General features: G+C 39.7%; 1 protein-coding gene across 4 annotated transcripts in view; it reads right to left on the bottom strand.

Moving 5' to 3' along the window:
- BDP1 (BDP1 general transcription factor IIIB subunit) overlaps positions 1-24,268 on the bottom strand; it is a 55,291-nt gene that overhangs the window by 18,612 nt on the left and 12,411 nt on the right. For 3 of the 4 annotated variants that reach the window (XM_071581742.1, XM_071581743.1, XM_071581740.1), the window contains exons 10-27: positions 22,385-22,669; positions 21,870-22,044; positions 20,425-20,584; positions 18,102-18,178; positions 16,296-16,431; positions 16,056-16,132; positions 15,305-15,464; positions 14,804-14,886; positions 13,456-13,687; positions 12,251-12,438; positions 11,455-11,671; positions 10,768-10,955; positions 8,601-8,790; positions 7,102-7,217; positions 6,188-6,407; positions 5,494-5,681; positions 2,383-2,566; positions 1,145-1,362 (exon numbers count right to left, since the gene is read on the bottom strand). In XM_071581742.1, coding sequence (XP_071437843.1) covers positions 1,145-1,362; positions 2,383-2,566; positions 5,494-5,681; positions 6,188-6,407; positions 7,102-7,217; positions 8,601-8,790; positions 10,768-10,955; positions 11,455-11,671; positions 12,251-12,438; positions 13,456-13,687; positions 14,804-14,886; positions 15,305-15,464; positions 16,056-16,132; positions 16,296-16,431; positions 18,102-18,178; positions 20,425-20,584; positions 21,870-22,044; positions 22,385-22,669 — 3,094 coding nt within the window. The remainder of the gene's footprint in view (positions 1-1,144; positions 1,363-2,382; positions 2,567-5,493; positions 5,682-6,187; positions 6,408-7,101; positions 7,218-8,600; positions 8,791-10,767; positions 10,956-11,454; positions 11,672-12,250; positions 12,439-13,455; positions 13,688-14,803; positions 14,887-15,304; positions 15,465-16,055; positions 16,133-16,295; positions 16,432-18,101; positions 18,179-20,424; positions 20,585-21,869; positions 22,045-22,384; positions 22,670-24,268) is intronic. The other variant, XM_071581741.1, reaches the window with a different exon arrangement.

The following is a 24,268-nucleotide window of genomic DNA, read 5'->3' on the forward strand; positions in this document are numbered from 1 at the left end:
AGAGTGACAAATAAGCATTTAATCAGAAGTCTTAATTTCTTCACGTATATGTGAAGTATTGATTGCAAACGTATACTAAGCAGTTTCAGAAATCTACACATTTAAACTTACAAGATACAGAATTCTTTAATTAGAAAAGTATGAATTAATTTTCCTTTTTAGGGATGTCTCATATATTTTAGTCATGGGAATTTCCAGTTCTTTTTTGCTACAGCTACACTATGACAGTTTTGTTGATCAGACTAGTATCAAGCAACTGGAACTGCTAGATGCTACATACTCATCAGCTCTGGCCTCTCAGACAGTAATCTCTCGGATGATCGACTGCTTACTGTTTCCCACTTCAAAATCATGGGCACAAGCACTTTGAGTACCAAACGTAATTACAAACTTTCCACCCAAAACATCCCCTTTGGTAAACTGGTGAGGAGTGGAAACAAATGGCAGCAGAGGATCCTTGCAGAACAAAGTTTCTGTTTAAATTAATCCCATCATTAACCTGTGCCAACTGGGTCTGACCAATAAAACTGTGATGAAATGCCTGGTTACAGGGATTCAGTAGGAGTAACAGTGCATATAAGGCTACTTGGTCTTAGGAAGGCTGTCAGTACCATCTCTTTAGAGCATTTTTGAAAAGAAGCTGTGGAAGACCTGATCAGCATCAGCCATACAATGTTCAGTGTGGTTTTGGGTTCTCTGGTTCAGGAAGGATGTTGAGGAAACAGGATTGTCCTGGGCATGCAGGACACAGCTACAACAAGAGGCAGAAAGAGCTGGGATTCTTTTATCTAGAGAAGAGAAGGGCTAGGGGTCCACAACTACACAGTGGGGGAGTTACAAAATAACAGGGACCAATTCATCTCCTTAGCAGCAGATAATATACCAATTCCCCGAAATACAGGTACTTAAAAAAAATCAGGAATTCTTGTTGCAGTCATGGGATGGATTGGTGAGAGTGTTGTCTGTGTTTATTTTATGAAAGTACAGGCAGAATAAGAGACATTGGGATATTTGCATGCATCTGGTAGAGTACAGATGGAAGACACGTGAGTTACATGCTGCAGGCATTCAAATAACACACTGCAGAACGAAGGCTAATAATTACCAATCAGCTGAGTTCATACAGCAAAATTAGTTGTGTTACCTTGTGAGATTGTCTGAATGTTTTTCCTGAGAGGCAGAAAGCTGAAAATCATCATCATGTTCTACTTGACTCTCACACTCTGACAGTATCTCTGGAGACTGGAGTGTAATATCCTGTCTGATTCTTTTACAAGATGTTTCACCAACACTCTCTGTAAAATTGTGTTTCCTTGAAGCCTCTGAGAAGGATGCAGCTTCCACAGTCTTACTGGAATTTTGCTGAACAGAGAAGACAATTACTACCATATTAACTGTCAAACATTTTTAACTGGTTTTGATGACAAAAAAGATTTAAAGAACTATGTTTGAGGTTCTTGAAAACATGTGCAGCTCTCATCTCTGGTACCACAGGACATTCTCACTGTCTTTAATTTTGCCTCTATAGCAGAGGTGTCATTAGCTATTATTATCTGTAATGTCAGAATTCCCAGCGCTGCTGGTAGTTAATAGAGCAAGACCATGCTCAATTTATCAAGAGCAACAACTTTTTAGAAGATGGAGAGATTAATAATTTTCTAAAACGACCTATTAATTTAAAGAACAGTTTGTAGGATGGAAAAATTATTTTTTTCTGTCTTGGGAACAAACTAAGAAGAAAATACTGCCATACTTTACAGAACAGCATTTAAATATCACTTGATTTATACGAAGACAAGCATCAGCAGCCACAGTTCTGTCAAATATCAATACTTGGCTAAAATAGTAAGTTAACTGAAAAATTTTACTCATCTGTCTAGAAAAAAGGGAACAACAGATAAACTTGATTCAGGTATTGCAGCTTTAGACAGAGAAGGAACTACTCTGGACTAAGTTAGGCCTGTGGAGCAAATTTAAGCAGAAGGTCTGAACTTGTTCACGCTCATTTTAACTTCTAAATATACTTACACAGAATTTAGGTAATATCTGGTATTATCAAGACAACTGCCTTAATTTCCAGTGTTCAATGAATAAAAAACAGAAAAGTGACTGCTAATGTTAGCACATATTTCTTATAATGGAGACTTCTAACCACATAAGCCACAGAACTTAAGAAAACGGTGTACATATTTCCACAGTTTTTAGGCTCCCAAGTCCATTTATTCCACATAATTTCCAGGAGAGAATTAAAAAAAATATAGATCAAATAATCACATTAAACTTTCCCAGCCATATACTGCATTTCTGTGCCATCTGCAGTTCTGAGAACTTACACAAAACAATTGAGGTATAATTGGCTCAAAACAGGTGATCAGCACTTACCATTGATACATCTGTTTTTAATAACACCAAACATTCTTCTTCATTTCTGTTCTCTTCTTTGTTTTCACCTTCTTTGGGATAACCTCTTTTTCTAGTAAATCTCATTAAGTGTGACGCTGAGTTCCAGTGAGGTTCCCTTACTCTCTGTCCACCTTCTTCTCCAGAACTTAATTTATCATTGGACCTACAAAAATACGTTTCAACACTTACTTCTGAGGAACTGCAAAACATACTCTAAAAATTTGCTTACTGTAAAAAATTTAATACTTCCAGCTAGAAATGAAATTGTTTTCTGAATTTCTGTTTGGTTAAGTTTAAAAAACCATAAAGGAGGAAAAAAATTCAAAAAGGAGATAATTCATCTGCAGCAGCAAAATTTTCTCACTGGTTTTGGGAAAAAAATTTTGGAAGGAAACCAAAATTAAGAAGTCGGGTAGAGTAGAAAGTTTCAGGTGTAACAATGTACGTCTCAAAAATTAAGTAACCATAGGAACATCAATACTCATTAATTCCAGTGCTCAAGGTTCTACTGATATCAAACAGGATAAAATCCTTCTATCATTTCAAGGACATTCAGATGAATAAGACAGAAATCTTGGGCTTCTAAACTCGTGACTGGGGAAAAGGCAAGAAGGAGAATACAGGGAACTACAGTCTGGTCAGCTTCATCTCAGTGCCTGGGGAGGTGATGGAACAACTAACACTGGAAACTACTTTCACACACATTTTAAAACAAGGTGACTTGGAGCACTCAGCATGAATTCAAAAGGGGGAAGTCACACTTAACCAACTCGATAACCTTTTACAATGAAATTACTGGCTCAATAAATGAAGGGAGAGCAGTAAAGTGTGTCCACCTTGACTTCAGTAAGGCTCCTAACACTAACACTGTCTCCCCAAACACCCTTATGAGGGAGCTGAGGAATTATGGACTGGACGAGCAGACAAAGAAGTGCACTAAAAACTGACTGAATTGTCAGCCTCAGAGGTTTGTGATCAGTGGCACAAAGTCCAGCTGCAGACCAGTAAGCAGGAGCGCACCCTGGGGGTCAATACAGTGTCAAATGCTGTTCAGCACCTTCAGGAATCATCTGGGTGGTGTGGCAGGGTGTAACCTCTGCAAGTGTAGAGATGAGGCAGATGTGGAAGGAATTGCTGAGACACCAGAAGGGTGTGGAGGCATCCAGAGGGACCCAGAGAGGCTGGAAAAGGGGCTGACAGGAACCTCAGCAGGTTTGACACAAGGGGAGATGCAAAGTCCTGCCCCTGGGGAGGAACAACCCAAGGCACAGCACACACTGCAAGCCACAGAAGTGGAAACAGCTTTGCAGAAAAGAACCTGGGGGTCCTGGTGGTCTCTGAGTGGAACGTGAGCCAGAGAGGCACAAACAGCTGGTGGTATCCCAGGCTGAATTTGGAGAAGTGCTGCTGGCAGGTTGAGGGAGGTGATCTTGCCCTTATTCAGCACTGATGCAAACACACCTGCAGTCCTGACCAGTTCTGGGCTCCCTGGGAGGAGGGGCTCGGACATGCTGGAGACAGCAAAGGGTTTGAAACATCTCTTGTCTGATGCAAGGCCGAAAGAGTGGGAATAGTTCAGCCTGGAGAGAAGGCTCAGGGGTACCTCTTCCATAACTATATAAAAACCTAAAGGGAGGGTGCAAACAGGACAGAGCCCAGCTTTTCCTCGTGGTGCCCAGTCACAGGCCAAGAGACAATGGGGGAAAATAGAAGACAGGAGGTTCCTTCTGAATGTCAGGACACACAGTCCCACTCTGAGGGGTACCAAGCACTGGCACAGGCTGCCCAGAGAGACTATGGAGTCTCCATGCTTGGCAGTATTCAAACACTGTCTGGACGTTGTATTGGGCAACCAGCTTCAGATGGCCCTGCTTGGTCAGGAGAGTTGTACCAGAGGACCTCCAGCACACCCTTCTACCCTCAACCATTATGGGAGACTGAAATTCCACCACCACAGAAGTCAAAGAAACTATAGAGTAAGATAACTGCCTTGCTAGCACAAATACTCTGGGATATGATTTAAAGGTAAGTTACCAAAGAGATTTTAAGTGGAGTTTCAGACACAGGTAAAAATTGGAAGTTAATTTCAGAAAACAGCAAAAGCACATTGATTTGAGGCTGTTCTATATTGGTTAAGACTGAACAAAGGGTAGCTTATAGCACAAGTCAGAACTGTTACATGTAAATGACACTATCTGTCCTTGTATTGCACATACATAAAAAGCATCCCCTCCACAAAAAGAGCCAGGACAGTGCACATCATTGCAGAATTTCTCCTAATTGAAGTAAAAAGTGAGGAGACTCAGAATGCATCTTAGAGAGCAAGCCTATTTTATGTTTCCCCACTTACCACTTCTCAATTACACATGAGTGCAAAGGGTACTGTTCAGTCTTTGATCCACAGTCACAGTGCACTGTACCCTAACAATCTGTTATTGAGAAATTCAGACAGTTAAACTATGATTACTTGCTTCTACTCTAATCTCCAAAGTACCTTCTAAAAGGGAACAGCATTGGGCAAAAATCTGTTAAAAACTCTTACATTACTTCAGGATGCCACCTAGTGACTTTCACCGTACATGGTGCATAATGACCAGTACAGATCAGAGCCTACATTTTCAGAAGCAAATGCTGTATGGAAACTACTGGACAAATGCACAAAGTTTTTAAAGGACTGTTGTGGTTTAACCCCAGCTGGGAAATAAGTATCAGGCAGTCGCTCACTCCCCAGCCCTGGTGGGGAGAGCTGAAAAGCAAAAGTCAGCCCTGTGGGCTTAGATAAGAACAGTTTAATTACTGAGCATGATGTTCTGTGGTATGGATTATCCCTCTGGCCAGTTAAGATCAGCTGTTCTGGCTGTGCTGCCCAGCTTCTTGTGCACCTGCTCACTGGCAGAAAATGGGAAACTGAAAAGTCCTCAACTCAGGGTAAACACTGCTCAGCAACAAATAAAACATCAGTGCATTATCAACATCATTCCCATATTAAATCCGAATCACAGCACCATACCAGTTATTAAGAAGATGATGAGCTCTATCCCAGTGAATCCAGGACAAGAACTCTTATACTGTGTCCAAAGGGAACTTTACCTTTCTGTGGTATCGAGAAGGCTTCCTATAGCACCTGCAGATGGACAGTCTTCTTGCTCTCCCTTGCTGTGGCAGTTTGGTGACTTTTTAGAAGAACAGAGCATTTCTGCCTTCATACTTTTTGAATTTATGTCTAGATTGTCGTCCTTGGCCAAATCTCCCCCAAACAACAGTACCTCCATGTCATCCTTAGATTTGAGAAGAAAAACAAACACAACAATATTAGCATACAATGTATCACCTATAAAATAAAGTATTGCAAATTATGATGGAGCTGTTCATCTGAGATAAACTGTTTAAAAACTTTCAGGTAGTTTATGGCATCCTTACTGTTCCTTGTTTCTCTAGGGAAGGTATTTAGCTCATAAAAAGATACTCTAATCAGTATAGTCTTTCACGGGCAGCCATCAAGGAGCTCAGAAGAAACTCAACAACAGAAATACAGCATGCAGTTACCTATTCAACTATCATAAATATGGCTGAAACGTCAAAGTTTAAGTGAAGTATTCAGATGTCTTATCAATGAATCACTGACAGAATTTTGGAACACTTCATGTAAATATTGAGCAAGAATGGTCACTAGTCCAGAATTAATTTATACATTTACAACATCTTAATCAGATGTCTTAAAAACAGCTGGTGTGGAGCCAAGCATCAGAAAGTATAGTCAGAAATATATGAACACAATTCTCACTGTTGAGGACAGAGGTTTTTCAGACTCCTCTGCCACAGGCAGTTTCTCTCCTTTATTAATTTCTTTCCCATCCGGAGCATCAAGTTTTTGTGCTACTGGAGGTTCTTTTTTACTACATGCTGTTTCTTGGTTTGGTCTAATTCTCAGAGCTTCAATCCTTATGAGTCGTCCTGGTTTCAGAGCACCCAGCGCGCCTTCTTGGGAGGTAGATTTTTCAGCACTGGTGAATTTAAAGCAAAGAAACAAAAAAAAATCAAAACAGAAAAAAAACCATACAAAAATTACATCACTTGACTTTGTCTGGGAGGGGAAAGCACTTCTGCACTCTACTAAGTTTTGAATGATGACTTATAGAAGAGTTAGAGACTGATGGACTGCTTTGTTAGAAAGCAATAAAATTGTATTTTCTAATATATATTTCTCATTAAGTTTGGAGAAGGAATAATAAAATTTGTCACGGCATTTTTAACATTAAGAAGTAAGTTGTGTTGCTACCCATACCATCAAAGTATCTGCAGTGTAAGACACACATCTTATTTTAACAAGAGCAGCAGGAAAGCAGAAGAGCACACTGGGATCAGTGAAAGGCAAGCCTCTGACATTTTACAAAATTTATATGTGTTACATGTATGATTACTACTTCTGCAAATACAAATCAAATAATATAAAAGCTTGGTCAAGAACAGCTATGAGGTCATACAGATCAAGTACGTAACAGATAAAACAATGACAAGGAGTTCAGCTCTCATAAAATATGCTCTGAAAACCTGGAAAGAAATTGTCTGCAGGCACTGAAAATTAACCATTGGGGAAGACAAAAAACAAGGGACAAAAAAACAGACATTGACAAAGGTGTCTCAGTGTGTACCAGATAAAAGCTTTTCAAACGTAATTTTGCTAAACTCAAACCTCACCTTCTGTGTTCACACAATATGCTTCCAGAAATAGAGGGTAGCTGAGGCACCTCTTGCTGTTCTTGTTCCTCTTTGCTCAATACATCTGCTTGACACAATACAGCTTCATTTTCACCCTTTAATTTACAGTAAAAGAAACAAGTAAGCTTTCAAAACAGATATATATTTTATATACAAAAATATAAACTGTGCTATTTCTCCAATTAAAATAAAGATAAGAATCACCTTATCATAATTCAATTTATAGGCATGAAATAACAGAAGTCTTCGTAGTGCTGGGCTGCCTAGAGTTTAGCTCTTAAATATAGTATGCACCCAAGCATGACAGGTAACACTCACCCTTTTAGCATTCAATCAACTCTCTATTACATAAAGCACCGTGGAAACAAAATACTTCAGCAAATGTAAAACCCTTGAAAACTGGACACTGCAGAGCACAGCAGAGACACACCCAAGCCACAACATAACCTCAGATCCAGAAGGCCTTATTAAGCTTTACTTCTGTATTTGCCACAGTTGTTCCACAAAGAAGCCACTCAAACATATCCATCACCATTCCAGGTCTGTAACAACCTTACTAGTGAAGAGGAGCATTAGACCTGCTCTGTTTCTACACACTCGTCCAGCACAGAGCAGATGGATGTGCATGGTCACAGATCACAGGTCTAGAAACACAAGGAGCACTCAGCTCGGGGGGAGCTGACGCTGTGGCACTGGGAGAGAGGCAGATGCAGCACACCTGTGCTCCTCTTGGGAATGCAGCAAACAGGTACTCCACACAGGTTCAAGAACAAATCCAGCTACAAACACTCCAAAAAAAGAGTAACTCTAACAAAGCTTAGCTGTTTGGAATCTGAGGCAAGTCTACACAGATATGCCCACGTTCATGACATGATTCACCTGCAACCCACAAAATGGTTACAGAGAACTCATCGTAATGTAACCGTTTTCAAGGATTACAACACCTTTTACAGTCCTGAGTAAAGTGTCTGTTGGCATACACAGTGTAGGTGAGTGACTCAATTTATTTGTGTAAAGGACTATCAGGCACTGGTGAAGCCAGTCAAAGCTTATCAAATTAAGAAAACCTTTTTTTAATGATAAAAATAGCTATCCTTTGCCTTCACTTGATAACACTATACTAGATTCCTAAACACAGATTTGATTCATACAAATATGGAAGATAAAATGAGTCAAAAAAGCTAATTTTTATGCATTTTTATGGTAAAGCTTATATATTAAGCGTGCATAAACCTTCTCCCTGTCATGCAATCCAATCAAAATAAGATTCTCATTTTACAGAAAAAAATAATTAAGGTTGTAGACTTCACTGATTTTATATATACAATACCTCAACTTACCCACATTTGGAAGTTTTTTTCAACTAGTATATTGTCTCAGTTTCAGAGAATGCAACTTACATGTTTTAATTTAATTTCATAAAACAGAACATGCAACTTTTAATCAACTTTGAAGGAAAAGCACTTATTAAGACTTACAATGACAGTATTGGCAATCTCTTCTTTTTGCAGTACTAAGCACTCTTCCTCAGGAATTTTCTCCCTCTCATTTTCTGACACTTGTAACTCCTTCTTTCCAAAAACTCCTACCGTGTTTGGCTTGTACCTCTCTACTAACTGGACAGGTGGAAGAGGTTTTTGTTCACTTTCTTCTTCAGTGCCATTTTTGCTATCAATGTAAAGTTAAAAAGGAAAAAAAAATATTGAAAACTTAATATAAAAGTATGTTACAAAAATAAATGCAGGTTCATTATTTTTACATATTAAAAACACTGAGCTTTTAAGAGAAACCATCTAAAATTAAAGTTCTGCTGTGTTTAAGTTACAACACTTTGTTTCAGCAAAAATTTCAAAGCTCTGGTCGTCAAACTATGTCCACAACACTCACTGAAGGCATTAACTTATTCACTACTTAGTACAAGAAAGTCAAAGAAATTTTCACATGGTTTCCCTGATAAGCAAACAAACATTTCTCTGCTGACATAAAAATCAATCTAGTCTTTCAGATAACAAAACTGTCATAAAATGAATGCTCATTAATTACAGAATCACAGAATATGCTGAGGTGAAAGGGACTCTCGAGAATCATTGAGTCCAGCTCCTGACCCTGCACAGGATCATCTCCAAGACACACAGCAATGCCTGAGAGCACTGTACAAACACTTGAACTCTGTCAGGCTTGGCATTGTGACCGGTTCCCTGGGGAGCCTGTTCAGTGACCAACCACCCTCTGGCTGAAGAGCTTTTTTCCAATATCCAATCTAAACCTCCCCTCACACAGTTTCAGGCCATTCCCTCAGGTCCTGTCACTGGTCACCAGAGAGATCAGTGCCTGGCCCTCCACCTTCCCTCTCATAAGGAAGTTGTAACTGCAGTGAGGTCTCCCCTCAGTCTCCTCCTCTCCAGGCTGAACAAACCAAGCAACCTCAGTTGTTCCTCATACGGCTTCCCCTCATGGCCCTTCACTATCTTCGTTGCCCTCCTCTGAATGTTCTCTAATGGTTTTTTTCTCATATTGTGGTGCCCAAACCTGCACACAATATCCAAGATGAGGTCGCCCCAGTGTAGAGCAGAGCAGGACAATCCCCTTCCTCAGCTGGCTGGGGATACTTTGCCTGATGCCCCCCAGGACACGGTTGGCCCTCCTGGCTGCCAGGGCACTGCTGACTCACATTCAACTTGCCATTAACTAGGAGCCCCAGGTCCCTTTCTGTGGCACTGCTCTCCAGCATCTCATTCCCCAGTCTCTCTGTACATTCAGGGTTGCCTCATCCCAGGAGCAGAATCTGGCACTTGTTGAACTTCACAGGGTTGGTGACTGCCCAGTCGTATAATTTGTCCAAGTCTCTCTGCAGGATGTCCCTGGCTGCAAGGGAGTCAACAGACCCTTCCAGTTTTGTATCATCAGCAAACTTGCTTAGTATCCCTTCCAGTCCTGTGTCTAAGTAATTTATGGAGATGTTGAAGAGCACAGGGCTGAGGATGGAGCCCTGTGGAACGTCACTAGTGACAGGTCACCACTCTGATGTTACCCTCTGAGCTTGGCTGGTGAGCCAATTTTGTCCAGAAGGATCTTGTGAAAGACAGTATCAGAAACTTTACTGAAATTCAAAAAGATTTTATCAGCTGGCTTCCCTTGATCAGCCAGATGGGCTACCTTGCCACAGAAGGAACAGTTTTGATAAGCAACACTTTCCTCTCATGAAGCTGTGCTGGCTGTGACCAATGACTGCATTATCTTTCAAGTGTTTTTCAATACCTCCCAGAATCATCTTCTGCGTAACTTTACCAGGCACTAAAATGGAATGGACAGGCCTGTAGTTTCCAGGCTCCTGCTTCTTGCCCTTTCTTGAAAACTGGGGCAACATTTGCTAGCTTCCAGTCAGCTGCAATCACTCCAGATTCTCAAGACATCTCAAAAATTGCCAGAACTTTTGCAATGGCATCAGCCAGCTCTTAGAGGATTTCAGGGTTGACTGGGAGTTGTTACTGGAATTTTAGTATCACTAGTGTCAAAACTCTAAGAAATCAAATTTTGTGAAGTGTTTTTATTAGATTACCTTTTCCGATAAGGAATCTAGTGGCAATTCGCTTTTAAAATACTTTCACTGTTACAGTCAGGAATCAAAAGTAGCTAAGCCCTTACCCTGCATTAGCAGTTGAAGTGTCATCTTCCTTATTATCACATGGATGCAACTCGAGTTCACCACCCTCTGATCTTGAAAACGTTTTGGGGGACTTACAATTTGATTTTTCAGAAAATTCCTGAGAGTGAAGTGTCATCCTCTTTCCCAAGGATTCTACTGGTTTTAGGACTTCAAATTTTCCTGTTTCCTGAAAAACGTAAACACAAGAACCAGAAAAAGTCACGATAATAAACGAAACAGCAACATTATGATGTCTGTGAAGTTCAGTACTAATTACTCTCTGAAGTGTTTCCTGCAAAACACCCCTGTAACTTTTCACTAATGAGTTCCTAGTCTTTCTAGGACAAATATGCATTTTCTTTATTTTAAACTAAAATAGCTTGATATCTAGATTTCTTCTTTGCCATCTTGTATTAATATTTTTCATTCTTCACTGTCAGCTCTACAAGACCACCTTGGGTCAGAAAGACACCTGGACATATAACAAGAGGTAGAGATACAGTCATCTTTTCCTCCTCACATACAACCAAGTGAAGTGTACAGAAGTTTTAATGTACAAACTTTTAGCTTCTGAAAAAAATGTTTCAAAAGCTATTAACTCTGGGTTTCTTTTAAATCATCAGTATTTCATTTCACAAACCCAAAAGCGCAAATACAACAAAAAAGCAAAACAAAAAAAGCCTTACATCTGTGTCAAGACGGATGGTACCTTCACTGCTACACTTTGTCAAACTTTCTTCCTTGTTGGTATCTTTCTGTGATACAGCTTTATTATTTACATCCAGCACTCCTTTCCTACTAGTTGTCATTTTTAAATTTGGCTTTGGTCTCTGCAATCGACTCTTCAGTAGCCGCACTGATGATGTAACTGTTTTCTCCTCTTCCTTCTGAGGATCAGATTCCCTAAAAAAACAAGGAAAAGAGCAAAGGCATATGACAATATGGCAGACATGTATGCAGCTCTCAGAGCAGTGACAAAGTTACTGACAAGAAAAAAGATGCAATAAAAACACAGCGATCATCACCAAAAGGTTGTGTATCTGATCATTAGGTGAGCTGAGACATTTCAAGAAGATACACGTTTTACAAACGCCTTTGTCAAATCATGTTTAAAGCAGCTCACTAGACATACAGAACACAGGTTGTTGCTTTTTTATTAAGGAACACTTAATAGGAAACCAAAACCCTGCTGAAGGATTTACATAAGCACATTTGGATGCACTGCTGGCACCAATGAGGAGAAGACAACCACTATTAAATATATATTTATTTGAAAATTAGGCCCATAGTCTAAAGAGCAAATTAACATCCAACAGCATATAAGCCTAGTGCTTTCAAGCTCTTGTTTTTTCTTGATTAAACATCTCATTATAGATATAAAACTAGTTTGTGATGCTGGAGTTGAATATAAAATTGCAGAGCATCTAGAGATACTGATGGCTTTGAACCAACGCTTCTCTTCATTAAAAAAAACAACCTTACCCTGTATTGAAATCTGAAACCTGTTGCAAGGTATCCAACAATCCCTTTTCACTTTCATAGCTTTCTGCTTCTGAAGACTTCTCTTGGAAACACTGCCTTGTATATTTTGAGTTCATCTGAGAATCTGTAGAAACATCCCCTTCTAACATCACACTGCATGACTCAGTGTCTTCATGAACTGTCAAATCCTAAAAGAAATAAAAGTTTCGCTCCATTAAGATGAAATATGTACTTAACAGGTCCTCCAGGAGATCGAGGCGAAAACAAGGAAGTTTTGGTATTTCTTACAGAAACACTAAGATCTCTCTTGCTTCTTGTCATTCAACTCATATCAGAACATACTGTAAACGTAAAATGTTATTTTTCTTTATACTTCCTTTCTGAAGTGGTTCATCAGTATCACAAATTCAAAACAAAGCGAGATATAATCCATTTATCCATGTGTGCTGGTTGTACAGTATCCAAGTGCCTGGAGTAGACTTAATTTTCTTCGGAGTGGCTAGCATGGGACTGTGTTTTGGATTTGTGCTGACACAATGTTTATAATTAAGAGATGTTTTTGTTATTGCTGAGCAGGGCTTACATAGAGCCAAGGCCTTCTCTGATTTTCATACTGCCATGCTGGTGAGGGGACTGAGAGTGTGTGGGAGGCTGGGAGGAGACAGAGCTGGGACAGGTGACCCAGACTGAGCAAAGGAATATTCCACACTCCAAGACATCATGCTCCATATATAAAGTGGGGCAAATGGTGTTTGTCTTCCCAAGTCACCATTACATCTAACAAAGCCCAGCTTTCCTGGGGATGGCTGAACACCTGTCTGCCCACAGGAGGTAGTGAAAAAATTTGTGATGATGCTTTTCTTGTGTATGTGGCTTTTGCTTTACCTATTAAAGCATCTTTATCTCAGCCCGTAAGTTCTCTAATCCCTCCAATTCTCTCCATGATCCTGCTCGTGGGGAGAGCGAGCGAGAGAGCTGGTACTTGGTTCCTGACTGGGGTTAAACCCAACACCATGGATAACAGAATCCAAGTCCAAGCATGAGGAAATTTTATGACAATTAATTTATGCTGAAAGAGTAAAAACAAAGCATACAAACGCTATCCTAAGAAATTTATGTGATATGTACCTAGATATTTGTAACCAAAGTCTTCTACTAAGGGTCCAGCACAGCAGTGTGCCTAGGGAACCACTAAGGAAACTTACACTTTTTAGGCAGGGATCAATGTTTTCATCTCTATGGTGTATCACACCTTTTTCTACTTCTCCACTTTTAGTTCTCTCCTCTGAAGGATCCTTTTCATCTATCAGGTTTTTTTGCCTTGCAACAGTTCTTCCTAGGTTTGGTTTTGGTCTCTGTATTCTGCCTCTCCTTAGAGGTATTGGATTGAGCAAACTCCCTTTGCCATCGTCTTGTAAACCCACTGGTTCATTAGACCTGCAAAAACACACAAGACCCATGAATTACGTACCACATCTAAAAGTGTAAGGAGACTTGGAGAAGTGATTTTTTTTCGCTCTTTTTTTGTTAAAAGAGTTATTAACATACACTGGTCTACAAGGTACTACTGGCTTCTTGAAACAATAAAATTAGAAATCATCTACTAGGGACTGAGAGTTTCAACTTATGTTTGCCCTGTTATTTTTCTTTTCCCACTGGAGACAGGATACCACACTAGACAGACCTTTTTGTGATCCATAATGGCTCTTCTTGTATTCCTATCTAGTCTAGAGGCAGATGGACCTAAACTACTGAAGAGTTAAAAAAACCCCACAAATACTCAGATTGTTTTAATGTACTCAGAAAATAAATAACTTCATCATCTTCCTTATGTAAAAATATCAGCAGAGCATTATGACAACTGTAAGATTCTTCTATGCCTTCTTGCAGCATGTGAAAATACTTTTCTGGCAGATTATCAAACCCAGAATGTCTCCCTCCACCCTCTTCAACTATCTCCCTTCAAAAACAAAAGTTTTAGGAGTTTTTTTGTTGCTTTAGGTTGTTCTAGGGTTTTTTGTTTGGGTTTTTTTTTTGGGAGGGACAGCCAGTGTTTTTGTTGTAATTTTACTTTTTACAATCTCTCCTGTAATACGTATTCCTCCTTTTACACGACAGCTGCCACTTCACTGAAGAAAAATACAACACTTAATAAATAAGTGCATTAAATTGCTCACATGTTGGGATTTTTTTCTCCTCCTACCTGACACCTAACACTTAACTACACTTTGAGAACAAACACTTACTCCTATTGTTTACTTACCCATTGAAACAGATGCATTTCAGTATTAAAACTGTAGTGAAGGCCTTGGTTTTCAAGGGACTAAGGTTTTTTTGCATTTACTATGATTGACTTCTTGTTTAAAAGCACTTTAAAACCAAAAATGATTCATGCATTAATAAAGATTCTTATCATTCCCTCAATTTCTGTATCATTGCAGAAGTTTTTGAAGAAACGCCTGTAATTACCACACTAGAAAATATCACCAGAAGTGACAGGGATGGCAAACTGCTGGAGAGCAGCAAGTATCTTCTCATTTTTCTCATACTTACTGAGACACTGTCTCCAGGACTTTGTCATCTTTTTCTGCAGCTTCTTCACTGGTAACATCAGACTTACTACTTTGGTCAGTATTCTGAACAGAAATAGAGTATTATGATATTAACTCTCTTATATTTACAAAGTACAGCATTACCTGACTGACTGAGTAACTGTCCATAATAGGAGACAAAATAGATACCTTATGACAGACACACATAATTATCAGATATATTTCACAGTCAGAGAAGTGCAATAAAAAGCAGATCAACAACTAAACTATATTCGCTGTAGGGCATGATAGATTATTGGTATCTACTGTTTGTGTAAGAAGCTCTCTGCATAGCCAGAGGTCTTTAAGCAATATCACACTGTCACTGAAGGCTAGGTGGTTAATTCCTGGTCATACTGAGGGACAAAAAAGAATATTAGAAGTCCAGAAATATGACATTACTGTTGCATCCAGCAGCTTTCTAGCTAACGCATTATCTACATCACGTTATTCTATTAAATACCTTTCCAGTTTCCCCCTTAAGCTGTAGATGGGACATTTTATCATTTCCTGTGTCTTTTTCAGGCTCTTCCTTCCTTCCAGACGCTCTTGAAACATTAGGTTTAAATCTCTGTCGATATCCTCTAACTAATGTCTTTACCACTGCAGTTTTTTCAGGTTCTCTGAAAAAAGGATCCACAACAGTGACATTTACTCCATCATATTCCAGTCTGTGTAATATTCAGTGACTTGCATAGCTTTCTTTACTGGAATAAGGTTGTTTTCAGACATATTTGCCCAAACTTAGGCAAGTTTCTTCACGTCAGAAACAAATCTTGTTTAGTCTTATAGTGCAGAAACTCAATTTACGTATCTATTAAAAAGAGATTAATTTATCACACAGGGGAGGATCCTACCTAGACTCCATACTTTAGCTGCTTCTGAAAGTATCAGAAGCAGAGCCTTTAGCTGACAGTTGAGGCTGGGAGGAAAGCAAAGCCATAGTTATCAATTTCCCGTAATTTCCCTTCTCAAATTCCAAGCATAGTCAGTACTTCATAAAGTAATGCATTCCTCGACTTTCCAGAAAGGAAGTACATACCTTGCACTATAGTACCACCTGATATCATCTAAAAAAATGCTGAAGTCAATTTTAAGATTCATATTAAAATTTCAGAGTTACTGTTGTCTTTTTCTAAGGGTAGTATACAGAACAAACTAACAATTATACTTAGTTAATTCCAGGACACTGGAAAAATAATCTCAGTACTTACTCAGACTCATCATTCAAATCTCTGTTCTCTACTTCTGTGACTTCATTTCTGTTTCTTCTACTGTCCTCCTCTGAGCACTGGAATAGAGGCAAAAAAAAATTACCCTTTGACAAGTCTGCAGATACCTCAGCAGTTTCCCAAAACACTACTTATGAACTGTAGCTGGTCCACAACATCTGGGTTCATCAAAACAGATACAGCCTCGAGAACATAACATTAAGTAACATTCCTCCTTCTGACCTTTTCATCTGCATTTGCAGAGGAAGTTTGAGCCTCCATTTTGCCTTCTGTTGCTGTCTCCCTCCTTCCAGATGATCTCACTAAATTGGGTTTAGGTCTTTGCAAGGGCCTTCCGTCTGCTGACTTTTCAATTTTCCTTAAGATATAAAAAGAGGTGGTATAGATTCTTATCAAAGATAAAATTAAGTCCAAGATGTACCTCAAGAGGATCACAGTTTGCAGGGGTCAAGACACTGCATGCAGCAAGACAATAAAAAAAAATCATCTTTCTCATATTAGAAGACATGCTACAACTTTATTGAAACTGTCAAATAAAGCATAACAGCTTTGCTGGCTTTCAGTGGAATCTACATAAAAACACTTGAAGGAAGCATTTCATGCCCTTAAATAAATATGAATACCTATTTCTCCTATGGATTCACAATTCATGTCAGTGTGAACAAGCTTATTGGTTTTAATAGAAACAAGAAATCTGCTCTATGCACAAAATTTTTCATCTGCCTCTCCTGTCCCCCCAAGCCGTTTCAAGGCTATTTCAGTCATAGAACAATGAAATGTTGTTTTCAAACACCTTGTCCCACTGGCAACATCCACACATTACTGAAGAATGTATGTATGGCCAGACTTCACGAACGAAGATTTGGGCAGGGCTGTCCCCACGTGGGTGTGCCCTTCCAGCCTGCGCAGTGGATTTTTTAGGTCAGGCACAGCGTGCGCAGAACTGGCCCCACCCTTTAGCTCCTGAGGTTCATCTGCAACGGCCGAAGAGAGCTTGGACAGTGACAGTGAAGTCCTCAGGACTAGAACCTACAGCACCCAGTATTGCCAGGAGGTCTCCCATCCAAGTACTAACCAGGGCTGACCCTGCTGACCTTCCAAGATCTGATGGGATCGCATGTCAGGGAGGCATTTAACTGCTTTATTGAAGAATAGGGAACATACATCACTCTCTCTGTCCATTGCAATGGTGTGTCCTGGGATTCACATACTGACCTAACCTTACATATTATCAATTATCTTCAGATTGGGAACTACTACTTTTTCTTATATTCTTCCTAGGAAAGGACAAATAAAGCTGACAGTCTTTATCAGAAGAGTGAGCTGCCCTTCCAAAAGGGAAAGACAAGAGCATGGAAACCAATTTAGCATTAACTAGTAGCTCATCCCTCTATCACCTTTAAAAAATTGTAACATGGAATAAGAAGTCAATGATCACACAAAAAGGGAAACTTTAGGCAGAGACTTCTTTAAACACCACTACTCAGTTTAAGAAATAGTCACAGAGACTAACTTGATAAAGGAGTGCAGGTAAGGCAGAAACATCCTGGAGAGTCTTCTCAGACTCTTGCACTGAGTCCCAAAGAGCAACAATGTATTCCAAATAGGAAGGAATACAACATAAACACAATGTGTACAGCTAATAAGTTCTGATGGACAACTACGAGTGTCAAAGAATTCAGTGAGGACCTTTTATTAAAAAAATCAAAACCAACCTTCACCATCAAGTTTCACCCACAAAGTAGCAGAACTTCTCCATCTCTTGTTCTCGCTGACTATAGAGGGTAGCTTTCTCTTTTCTAAGCTTAGTTAAGTCTTCCTCCCTGTTCCTATCTAACGCTTAAGTCTTAGAACAATGAATTGCTCCTCAGTGATCAAATTTTTTGTGGAAAAACTCGATATAGAGAAAATAAGTTATCACTATCTCCTGTCTGGTTTAACCTGCTATTGTCAATCAGAATTATATCCAAATTGAGCACATACAGGTTTATTTCAAGAACCACTACACGATAAAATAACTCCACTTACGTGATTTCAGACTGAGAACCACCTTCTGATGCACTCTGCTTTTCATCTGGTCTCTGCGAGTGACGTATGTCTTTGCTCTGAATAAGAAAAAAATGTAGAAAAGAAACCATAAATGTAGAACTTTTACTATGTAAAGCAAAGCAGAACTAAGATTACTACGTGGTTGAGGGTAGAAGGGTGTGCTGGAGGTCCTCTGGTACAACTCTCCTGACCAAGCAGGGCCATCTGGAGCTGGTTGCCCAATACAATGTCCAGACAGTGTTTGAATACTGCCAAGCATGGAGACTCCATAGTCTCTCTGGGCAGCCTGTGCCAGTGCTTGGTACCCCTCAGAGTGGGACTGTGTGTCCTGACATTCAGAAGGAACCTCCTGTCTTCTATTTTCCCCCATTGTCTCTTGGCCTGTGACTGGGCACCACGAGGAAAAGCTGGGCTCTGTCCTGTTTGCACCCTCCCTTTAGGTTTTTATATAGTTATGGAAGAGGTACCCCTGAGCCTTCTCTCCAGGCTGAACTATTCCCACTCTTTCGGCCTTGCATCAGACAAGAGATGTTTCAAGCCCTTTGCTGTCTCCAGCATGTCCGAGCCCCTCCTCCCAGGGAGCCCAGAACTGGTCAGGACTGCAGGTGTGTTTGCATCAGTGCTGAATAAGGGCAAGATCACCTCCCTCAACCTGCCAGCAGCACTTCTCCAAATTCAGCCTGGGATACCACCAGCTGTTTGTGCCTCTCTGGCTCACGTTCCACTCAGAGACCACCCAGGACCCCCAGGTTCTTTTCTGCAAAGCTGTTTCCACTTCCGTGGCTTGCAGTGTGTGCTGTGCCTTGGGCTGTTCCTCCCCAGGGGCAGGACTTTGCATCTCCCCTTGTGTCAAACCTGCTGAGGTTCCTGTCAGCCCCTTTTCCAGCCTCTCTGGGTCCCTCTGGATGCCTCCACACCCTTCTGGTGTCTCAGCAATTCCTTCCACATCTGCCTCATCTCTACACTTGCAGAGGTTACACCCTGCCACACCACCCAGATGATTCCTGAAGGTGCTGAACAGCATTTGACACTGTATTGACCCCCAGGGTGCGCTCCTGCTTACTGGTCTGCAGCTGGACTTTGTGCCACTGATCACAAACCTCTGAGGCTGACAATTCAGTCAGTTTTTAGTGCACTTCTTTGTCTGCTCGTCCAGTCCATAATTCCTCAGCTCCCTCATAAGGGTGTTTGGGGAGACAGTGTTAGTGTTAAGAGCCTTACTGAAGTCAAGGTGGACACACTTTACTGCTCTCCCTTCATTTACTGAGCCAGTAATTTCATTGTAAAAGGTTATCGAGTTGGTTAAGTGTGACTTCCCCCTTTTGAATTCATGTTGAGTGCTCAACATCACTGTGTGATGAAGGGCAAATTTTAGTCCTTTGGCCTTTATTTTAGACATAACATTCTAAAAATTACAGTGAACTCGGGATAGAAGAATTATCAAAGGAATTGAACTTTCTCTATAGGAGAAGAAATATAAGATTAAAACTTCTCAGCTTAAAACCACTACTGCTAGAGAGAGGAAAACCTGGCATTATAGACAAGAATAAGAACATTATAAAGATGAACAGGCACTTAACCAAGGGAATATTAATACGCATATTAAACTACCAGGCAGCATGCTTGAAACAATCCAAAGAATACCCTTTTTAAATTAAGTAAATAATTATCTAAGCTGTGGTATGCAATTCATCACAGAAGTACAGATGCAAAAACGCAGCTAAACAACCTCATGAGTAAGAAGTGAATCAAGGGCTTCAAAATAAGTCAGATGCAATCTCAGGTAGTTTCTAACTGCTGGACCTGACTAGAACATACTAGAAGAAAGATCATCCAATCTTGGTTGAGTCTCCTGTATCATTCCTGGAACACCTCATGGTAACCAGTAGAGTGGACAAGAGTTTACAGAGGTTTCCACTCAGAGACAGCACAAATAACCTAATGCCATCCCACTCAAACCAGTTTCCAAGATCATACTAGTAAGTTGATGCTAACAAAACCCTGCTCCAAAGGTTTAACTGTTCTGATTGCACTGCTTCACTTTTGAATAATCTAACTGTTGAGCTGTTTAAATTGTTTGTGACCTAAGTCAAGCACACACAGTTCAGGTTAACACACAACACATTAAAGCCAGTCAAACTGATATTATTTAAATTTTGCTGATGTTTTTAGACCTGTGAACTTTTTTCCACCTAGTGGTGAAAACATCACAAAAGCAACAAAATAATGACTTTGATTTATGAAACATTTCTAATGATAAAAAGCAAGGTTTTGAGAAAAACTACATAAAAAATGAAAATACCTGTGTTTCTCTTGTTTCTTCAGACTGTCTTTCTTGGCTTCCAATCCTTGAAATTGGTAACTCTGAAATCTGCCTTTCCTGTGATGTATCATCTCTAATATCTCTAGTTCTCAGTCCAGCTGACTCTGTTTCTAGTATAACATCATTTCTATCTTCAAGGCTAAAATAAAAGCATAGAGGAATATTAGTGTATTTTTAGAAAAAATGCTACTACTGTTTACAGGTGCATCAAGTTGCACAGAAAAACAATGCTATTTTGGCATTACGTAAGTACTTGTGTTTTAGTGATATTTGCAGAATATCAGCTTCAAAGCAGCCTTTGTACTTTTGCACTATAATAAGATTATGTTGAAATCTGATTATTTTAGACTAGACTGTTTTTAAAAAACACACTTTAACACGAACACTGTATGCAGAAGCCTCCTTCCTCTGATCCTTTGTGACAATCTATGTCTATGCCTACAAAGGCAAAGAGCTGTTCCTTCATATGCTTCTGTGTGTGGCTCGGCTTCACGAACGAAGATTTGGGAAGGGCTGTTCCCACGTGGGTGTGCCCTTCCAGCCTGCGCAGTGGACTGTTTAGGTGAGGCACAGCGTGCGCAGAACTGGCCCCACCGTTTAAGTCCTAAGGTTCATCTGCCATGGCCAAGCGAGCTTGGACAGTGACAGGGAAGTCCTCAGGACTAGAACCTACAGCACCTGGCATTTCCCAGGAGGTCTCCCATCCAAGTACTAATCCGGGGCTGACCCTGCTTAGCTTCCGAGATCTGACGGGATCGGATGTCAGGGAGGCATATGCTTCTAACAAAGCATTAAAGAACATTAAACTTTTTGGGAATCTGTTCAAAATAGCAAACAATTACAATACTGCTAAATATAACAAACTGACATGCAAAATACTAAAGTTGAACTCAAAGTTTCATAATGAAATTTTAGATCTACTACTTTCATATATATCAAGTTTAATAAACAAACATTCCCTTTCTCTGCAGTAACAGTATGCTCCAAATTGATAACAAAAGCTGGCTTCCCACCCAGATGTTGTATAAAGTCTTAGGAACATTCCCTTTCCAGAAGAACTATTTAATTAAAAAGAGATAAATTTTTCAAGCACATAGTAACACTACTTAGCCACATTATCAAGCAGTGTTTGAAAAGAAGTATTAGGAGTAAGAAAAAAACAATGCTCTTCCTAAACACTGAAAAAAACCGCAATCACTTTTGGAAGTGACTTTAGTATTAATGTACATCAATTTTGCAAGGGGAGCCTATCAGGACAGAAAATATTTAGAGTGTAAATCAAAAACAGCTTACTAAAACCCAGGGCAGTTCTCAGAAGCCCCAGAACCTGTGCATTCTGTAGCAGTTAACATGAATAGATAAAACCAGTATTAAAACCTTTAACTACTTTTTATTTTGCCTAAGCTTTACACCATAAATATTACCTGCATAAACTGACACCACCTTCTCTCTCCATTTGGTCATTCTCTGTTAAACAGGACTCTGATCTCACTTCCTCCGTAACAGCAGTTTCACCTTGTTTTCCTTCAATTGCACAATCCACTTCTTCTCTACAAGTAGTATGACTATCAGTGCTTGGATCATGTATCATTTTTTTGCCTGAAATAAGAATTTCCCTTTAATAAGAATTAAATCAATTTGGATATTCTGAGAAACATCTCAGAATTCCAACTCTCAAATCCTAGCTGCAGTGAAGAAGAGTTAGTTTAAGACTAAAAAATCACAGTAGAAAAAGACCAAGTATTAAGATAACTCTTTTCAGTTAAAATGAAGTGTTTAGATTTAATATGAAAGCTGATTTTGAAAGGCATTGTTCCACAACCTCCCAAGGCAGAGCAGCAATATAAATCAAAGACCAAATTCTCATCTTTTAAGTTCACAATATCTTTATATAAAATTTATATTTGAATGTTTGAAAATGAGAATTTTTGCCTCTTACTTTTATTAGAGGATTCCTCTTCTTCAGTAATTTTTGAAGGGACAGACATTTCTTCTGGAATATTCTCCACATCCTGCTCGAGATTATCTTTTCTCTTTTTCTTTCTCTTCTTTTTACCTAATGCTTCTAACGCAGCCTGTTCTTCTGTCTGTTCGGAAACGCCCAAAGACTCCTCATTTTCTTTCTCAGCCGTCACACCTTCTGCTTCTGTTTCTTCATCAGAAATTCTGGCTTCCTGAAGTTCACCTTGACCCTCAGCAGCTTCTGTGCTGGCAGCCTTTGCTGCTGAGAACAGTATGGTTCCTGGTTAATAGACTGGTGGACTACTGGGAGCCACAAACAGCAAAGGCATTTTTACTACCAACATCTTACGTATCCATCCATCACTGCCAATGCACTGCCAGGCACATGAACAAGAAGTCAGTCACTGACTTAACAGAAAAGCTTCAGCAAAGATTAACTTCAACACTAAATGCAAAACACATTCTGTACATGGGACAACATTTCACAAGGGGAGTGTCAATACGGGATGTAAAGCAAATTTAGTAAATGTTACTGTTCCTGTGCTTTTTAGCAGGTTACAGTTGCATTTGGACTCAGGGAAAACAGATTGCTATTCCAGAAAGAATTACTGTATCTCTGCAGAAAGAGGAGATGACCATTCCAGAACATTTGTCATGAAAAAGTAATTTTTTATCATGAGATGTATTGCAGTTGATCATGCTTACTTACATAAGAAAGATGAAGTATTAACTACCTAGTAACTGACAAGTTATTTTCTGGGTTTAACGAGATTCTAAAATTCTTCTCCCTATTATTTTAAGGACATTTTGTCTTGATCCTGTATTTATTTAGAACATGAATGACCAAGAACCTTTCCTCATCCTTTTCATTACTCTTAAATGAAATTGTTCCCCCACAAGTAAAAGTCCAAAATGGAACAGAATTAGAAAACCAAACTCACGTTGCTTTACACACTATGTACTTTTAGATCTACCAAAAAAGTGCACAAACAGAATGTCTCTCTGTAAGTCCTAACAGGATTCCTAATCAAATCCAAAATCAAGGCTGTAGAAAAGCAGCAGCTACTAACAGTAACTTTGTTCACAGCTATCATTCCCTTTAAAATGTTGTTCACGTGTTCATTACACAACACCACTTACAGGGGAATGGGTCCTTATGGAACAAACTGTGGGATTACAGGGGAATTAACATGGACAGTTGCTGCAGAACAACTGCAGGCACTGCTGGGAATCGAAGTCCGGGCAAATGCCTGGGAGAGAGTGATCATTCACCTATGCCCCGGGAAGACTTTAAAATGACTGTACAAGGTTGCACACATCCCCCCACCTATGTCAACACCCCCTATTTTGGGTATAAGAGGGCATGCTTGACTGTCATTAAACAGATCTCCACTTTACCATCATTTGGGGGGCCATTATTTTATTCACTGTCACAACAAACAAGTGAACAACCCCACAGAATTGGCAAGACATTTATGCAACGGTGTCAGTATAACTGTTTTTAATTTAGACACCCGGCTGAAAGGTCCCTGCCCAGGTACAGAAGCAGTAAGACACTACGGTGATGAACAGTAATTAAACATAATCTTCATTTGGAACAGACAAGAAAGAAAGATCAAACAACTTTTACAAGACTCTCTGAAAAGAGTCACACCCTTCAGACTTAGGAAGTCAAACTACTGTTAGAGAAACCAAACCCTCAAAATAAGAGGGCTTTAAATTTGAGAAATACCTAAATTAAATCACAGAAGAGCTTGCCAAAAATATGATTTTGGCTCAAGGCTTCTACAAGTGAATCATTAGCAACTCACAGATACTCATCAATTGGTAAATTAGAGAATCGGTACTTCTGACTCCGCAA

This window comes from Pithys albifrons, chromosome Z (genome assembly GCF_047495875.1).
Source record: "Pithys albifrons albifrons isolate INPA30051 chromosome Z, PitAlb_v1, whole genome shotgun sequence".
NCBI lineage: Eukaryota > Metazoa > Chordata > Aves > Passeriformes > Thamnophilidae > Pithys > Pithys albifrons.